General features: G+C 39.1%; 1 protein-coding gene across 1 annotated transcript in view; it reads right to left on the bottom strand.

Annotated features, from left to right (window-relative positions):
• Positions 1 to 480: 480 nt before the first annotated feature.
• The window catches only part of LOC146688165 (vertebrate ancient opsin-like), a 91,872-nt gene continuing 85,479 nt past the window's right edge, over positions 481 to 6,873 (bottom strand). Inside the window, exon 4 of the mRNA XM_085439995.1 lies at positions 481 to 3,397. Coding sequence (XP_085296121.1) covers positions 3,116 to 3,397 — 282 coding nt within the window. The 3' untranslated portion in view covers positions 481 to 3,115. The remainder of the gene's footprint in view (positions 3,398 to 6,873) is intronic.

Below are 6,873 nucleotides of genomic sequence, written 5' to 3'. Positions count from 1 at the left end.
CACATTCTGTTGTAAATACACTGTCCATGAAAATTCGCCCTTCACTGTAAATAAATTTGCTTCATTGCAGCTCTGTGCCTCCGTGCGTTCTGCTGTCTGAGTCCATCTGCATTTCCCATAACACATCGAAGTCAAACATCTAAAATCTTTGACCGTTCTGCTTTAGAAAGATTTTTCTAAAAAAACCCAACAAAAAACCAAAATCACACTGCAGGTATATTTAGATGTAAAAAAATATTGAACAATGCACCTCCAAAATTGTTTTGTTTTGTTTTTACTCAAAACAGCTTTTGTGGTAAAAGTGATTTACAAAAATTGCCAATACAAACTTATACCATTCAGCCACAACAGTGTGTAATTTTGTGCTCCCCTCTTGCTAAAACAGCTCTGAGCAGTCGATGAATGAACGCCACGAGACCTCCTGGGTTGTCAGGCATGAAGACATTAACAGTTGTTTTGGTTTTTTGTTTTACTTTAAACTGGCACATCCCAAATCACAAATCAAGGGAATTTAATGACCACATCAAAACCATCAAATTTTTCTTATATTAGTCAACTTTCCCGAACATTGCAGTTGATATTGCAGCATAGTTTGCTGAAAGAGCCCATTGTCATTTCAGAATACCCTGCCATGAAACATACATGGTGAGCAACAATATTTATGTGATACCTCTTAATGTGTCACATGAACTCCAAAACCAACCCATATGAAAAAGATTTATATTAATCTTATAAAGTTTGTATCTGTCTTGTGTGAAACTTGTATGAAAAGCATAAAAGAGTGAAAACACATATAAGATCCCTTGAAAAATTATATGAATGAAACTTGTATGGTTTGGATAGTCTGTGTTCTCTAGTCCAGTAGAAGAATAAAAGAATCAGGGTTCAATATTTACTAAAACAATATATGAAAGTAATGAGAAAGTGGCCACTTTCATGAGTAAATCATATAAGTTTTATAGGATTCATTATATGATGTAGACCACATCTTATGCAAGTCTTTTATAAGTTTTTTCCATTTCTTTTCCATATGGGAAAGCTTTCCCAGCAGAACATTTCCCATAGTATTACACTACCTTGGTCTGCCTAACTACTTCCAGTAGTGCATCCTGCTGCCATCTCTTCCTCTTGTAAATAATGCACATACACTCAGCTGTCAACATAATAGAAAAGAAAATGTGTTCTTCAGCCTTCAACCCTCCTTCAAGGAATCATCGTGCATCAGTGAGTCTTGGGTGCTCATGACCCTGTTGCTGGTTTACTTGTTTTCCTTCTTTAGCTCGCTTTTGGGAAAAATTCACAACAATCACTATTTTGGAAATGCTAGTAGTCCAGTTGTCCAACCATCAGAAGCTGACCAAGAAAAATGGGCACACTTACCATTTTCTCTTGTTTGTAAGTTATTTCCAGGTTGGACTTAAAAAAATGTTGATTTTTGCTGCCCAATAATTCCTACACACTGACAGATTGGTAATAATATAATCAATGTTTTTCACCTCACCTGCCATTGCTGTCCTTGTTGTAGCCAACAGGTGTATGCTGTATGCAGTAGCAAAAGTGGCTCCACATCATATACAGTTTAAACATTTACTGACAACACAGCTTTGATGCATTCAGAAACTCTACTGTAATCTTTGCATTTCAAGAAGGGAGAGATTTTTAATTTCTTAGCAAAAAAACCCCCAAAAACCAAGATGCTGACAAATACATGGAAAACATGATATGATAAAGCAAATTCTTTCCATTTAACTTATATGAGTTGCTTGCAATGGAGTGCTTTGGAGACACTTTGGAGCACATTGTCAGATGTGATACTGATTATTGAACTGCAAAACTCTGCAGAATGACTCTTGAGAAAATAAATATATCAGCTACTGTGAAGATTATGAGCTAAGCTGATTTGTGCCCAAACTTTGCAGACAGCATGCTTATGAACAATAAACTAAACTCGTAGTTATCTGAATCTTCTACTAACATTTTAGGATGTTACCTCTTTCCTCTGAATACACATTTAAAACTCTAACAAAACACAGCATGAATACAAAATTCGAGGTATACAAGTGCTAAATATTTAACATTGCTAGATGCTGCATTTCATCAAACTCCTTTACATTAGACTGCACATTCACAGCCATTACTGAATGGGCTGTACAGTGATTTCCAACTTGCAGTTACAGTATTTCTTTCCAAAGTCTATCTCCCTGAAAAAAATCCAAACACCCCCGGCATACTAGCAATGTTAAATGTACAATTAACTTTTTATTAAGACATTTAATTGTGAATGCTACTCCTTCTCTTTACCCAATTTAACATCTTGACTTATTGCACTCGTTTGATTTTTTTCTTGTAACTGTTATGGCCGCTACTATTGCTGGTTTGAAGACTTAACTCTATAGTTTTCTATAGAGTTTGCCACTCTATGGTGGTAAAGTTATCACCACTTCCATTTAAGTTTGCACCTCTGTCATTTCTCAGGTACTTTTATTGCATTACACTTTCTTGTGTTTCTGTGTAATTTTACAACTTTCTTTTATTTGTGCAAGTGCTGCAAAAGCATTTCCCTTGCACAGATTATTAAAGTTTTCTCATTCTGAAGGACTTCAAAAAGCTTGCAGTCATAAGTGGCTGGTGTTCTTCAATTTCACTTCACTTTGTAACTGCTGTCAGTAACAATCAGTACAGACCAATCATAGCCCTTCCCCAGCACTCCTGAACACGCTATTGTTATGACATTTTAAGAGAATGAGATATTGCACAAAATTATCCTTATAATTCCTCTTTTATTACAGTCTGACTCCAGAGCTCTGATAAGAGCATCCTTTAAATGTGCTTTCTAAGAAAGGATCATGAGTGTTTCTTTTCTCAGTAAAATATACAAACTCCCAGCTTCTGTAGATTTACTGTCATCTCTGATAGTTGCTCACATTTTTCAGAGACAGCCCTTTCTTACTGATCTATCATCTGTACTAGGCAGGCCAGAGTTAATGCTGGAGTCACGTTGAATCCACCTGGACTGGCAGACCGCCGCTTTCCAAGTCTCAGTAAAACCACCTCTTTCTTTTTCACTGATCTCCTGGATGGGGACCTTAGGGTTTTATGATTATATAACCAATTGTCAGCATTCACGGTGAGCCACTAGTGAGACTACAACAGGTTTATTGTCTGAAGAAGGGGCTTTTGTGATATCGATAGTAGGTTCACATGAGAGCCCCAGTTGGGGGACTGTAGCAGCTGGTTGACCCAATGAGGCTACCATAAATAGGAATTCGTTAGTACGGCGGGGACCAGTTCCTGCTATTCCCCTCATGGCCTTGGTGGGGACCTTGGAGGAACTCTTTAAGCTGGAGCCTCTTCGAGGAGCTTCACACTGCAGCAGGGCTTGGAAGCACCTGTAAAACTGAGGCAAGCATACAGCACAAACATATGGTCAAGCTTCTTTTAAACTACACAGTTATATGCAAGAGACCACAGAGGACAAAACTTTATGAACTAAACACTTAGTTCTAATGTTTCTAGGCTGCATTTTATACCTTTTTCTAATATTGCTTTAAGGACAATACCAGCTTGATGCATTTTTAGCAAAGTTGCTGCTTCTTCAACAGGGAAGTTTATAGTGACTCATAATCTTTATTTTCTTAGTCTCACTCTTCTCTCTCTTAATTATGAGTGTGAACCATCACTGTATTTTCAACTGATGTAGGTTATTTGTGCAAAGGATCATCGGCGTAACTTTGTGTTGAACATTGGGGGTATCAGGGTCCTGGGTCTCCTGACCCAGCGTTTTAGTTCTTTGTGATTTTTGTATTATTGTACTTGGTGTGAGTTTCTATGGTTTCTAGTTTCGATCCCTTGTCTTCATGTTTCTGTGTCCCCTCTGTTCTGTGTAAGTCTGTGTCTGCATGTTTGGGTTCCCCTCTGTGTCTCTCGGTTCTTAGAGTCCTCTGCCTTATGGTTTATATCTCTGTGTTTCTTAGTTGCTGTCTCCACTGTGTCAAGTTCGCGTCTCTGTGTGATCCTTCCTGTTTTACTTTGTAGGTCCGTGTCTTATGTGAATGTGTCCTGCTTTGCTTGTCTCGTCAGTTCTAATTTCCCCCAGCTGTGCTCTCCTTCTGTGTCTCATTCTCCTCGTTACTTCCCAGTGTATTTAGACCAGGGCTGCCCAATCCCAGTCCTCGAGAGCTACTATCCTGCAGCTTTTAGATGCATCCCTACTCCAACACAGCTGAATCAAATGGTTTGATTACCTCTTCAGCATGCCATCATGTTTGGCAAAGGCCTGATAACAAGCCATTCATTTGATTCAGGTGTGTGGGAACAAGGATGCATCTAAAAGCTGCAGGACGGTAGCTCTCGAGGACCGGGATTGGGCACCCCTGATTTAGACCCTGTGTTTCTCTGAGTCAGTGTTGCGTCGTACCCTCAACAAGCTGTGTGTGTTTTGCCTCCGTGTTACCAGTGTTTTGTTTCCAGCTCTAGTTTCAGTTCAGTATTTCTGCTTCAGTGTTTTAGTCCACCAGCGTTTTTGTTTGTCTTTTGGTGAGTTTAGTTAGTAAGAGGTTTTACAGCAATAAAGCTGCACTTTAAGTTGAACTTCTGTGTCTGAGTCCTGCATTTTGGATCCACCACTCCTGCTTGCCCACCTGCCACACAGCCAACCATGACAGGGGGGGTGTCAAGATCTCTGTCTAAATAAGTAAATAAATCTGGGTAAATTCCCAGATGATGAAACATGCAACTATTTTACTGGTAATAACCAGTGATGGGAATAATGGTAATTAGTAATCTAACTAATTACTATTTCTATCGTTACAACGTCGTTACAGTTACTAACAAGAAAATGTGGTCGCGTTACTATTTTTCAGCAAACAGACGGTTGAAGCTGTCTTCAGCTTACCGCACCTTCAGTTGCATGGAAGTAGCTGTCTATGTAAGTAATCTGGGCGCTACAGCTATAAGCAGCTGCGCGCGGTCTTGCAGACAGCAATCACTTTCTGCCTGACGATCACTTTTTGGCACAACACCTGGAGCTAAGGGGGCAAAACAAACGCATGACTGCTGCTGTTTGACTGAGAAAGAATAAAGTAGTCGTGGTAAGCCAATCACATGACCACGTCGAGATGACAAAGAAACAAGGTGATATATACCAGTTTTTAAATTGTGCTGATAGGGCACGTAAAGCCAGAGTCATGATAAACAATATATACGCGGCGTTTTTTTCCTGAATAGTTTCGTCACGTTTGCTGTCTAAGGACAGCGCTAGCAAGCACTCTCTGCTTATGAGCAAGAAATGAAAAAACAAAAAACACCGCTTTCGTGTTGGTGGAAAAATTATACACCTCCTGCTGTCGGGGTGTGTGTGTGGGGGGGGGATTACGCCCTTGCAAAGGATGGCAAGTGGAGGGTGTATCCAGGTTCTACTGTGTTACCTCTGCTGTGCTGTGAAAAATTACTTTATTGCCAATCAGATGCTCTCCAGATGGCTTTGCATGATGGATTACAGTCTGGTGGTATTTTAATTCTGCCGAATTTGACAAGATCCCCAACAAAGCCTCCACCGTGTTTTACAGATGGCTGTAGACTGTCACTGCTGGATCTCTCTCCTGACCTCTACTTATGGCTGTTTATTTACATTAACAATTTCAAATTTGCATTCATCACTCCATAAGTCCTGTTGCCACTGATTCTCACACAAGTTATTGTGTCATTTGGCATACCTCATCCTTACTTAGGAATGGCTTGACAGCTACCCTTCCACCTTCTTTTTTTAGGGCTACCATTTCTTCTTTCACCCCACTTGTTCAACTCCTCTAATATATAACACTATATTAGATTTATTGTATTCTGGCTTTGAGAATGACCTTGTTAGTGCAAAAATACTATTTTGTTCCTGTGAAACTCTATCATCTTTAGCATTTTTCATAGATTAAAACTTAGTAAATTACTTCTCTAGAAAGCCAGGAGAACTATTACTTGAGCTTCTGGCTTCCAGTCTGGTTGATTGGAAGCAAATTATGAAGAAATAAAAGGGGTGTGTTGTATTTTAAAAGAAATGTTTAAATTTAAATGTGAGTTCAGTGCTTACTGTTCACACACACAAAAAAGGGGTGAGAAAATGGGCTTATTTTGTATATGTATTCTCATACGTGGTTATTCCAAATGTTCCCAATTAGGTTCTCAATGTGTTTTGTGCAGTGCCACAAATCATTTAGCACTTTTAACAACATGAAAGTTGTGCCAGTTAAAACAGAAAGTGCACTCCATGCTGAAGCCAAATCTGCTAAATGCCAAATCCAAAAAGTTTAATCATTTCATTAAAAGTTTGTACAGCAGGGGAAGCAAAAGGTGCTAAAAGACAAAACAAGAAGAAAAAGAAAACCTTCAGCACAAGGCTTCATTCAAGTGGCCTTTCAAAACCATGGATTTCTTCCTGAAGCCAATGCCCTCTTTTTCAGATTCTCTCACTCACTCACACACACACACACACACACACACACACACACACACACACACACACACACACACACACACACACACACACACACACACAAATAATCACATTGTTAAGTTTATTCTGCTTATACCACTTACATTTGTGTTTGTGGTCTAGCCTCCGTTCACCAGCCTTTGGGGTTTACCTTAAAAACTGTGGCATTGTCTTGCATTTCTGAAAGCGTTGGCTGTTTGATGTAATGAGGAAAATGTGAATGTGTAGCAAATAGAATGAATTTGATTTTTTTGTTTTTGTTTTAGGGAAAATAAAATTATATCATGCTGCTCTGAATAACTGACTTTTTGCATTAACCTTATTCGATGTAGGAATAACGTCCCATTGGTTTTGGAGCAGCACTGGCATCCACAATCATTATCTCCATT

Source organism: Copadichromis virginalis, linkage group LG18 (assembly GCF_057382275.1).
Source record: "Copadichromis virginalis isolate Kocher_CV1m ecotype Utaka linkage group LG18, C_Virginalis_male_GT1.1, whole genome shotgun sequence".
NCBI lineage: Eukaryota > Metazoa > Chordata > Actinopteri > Cichliformes > Cichlidae > Copadichromis > Copadichromis virginalis.
The sequence above is the reverse complement of the archived record's forward strand: the minus strand, read 5'-3'. Positions and strand labels throughout refer to the sequence as shown.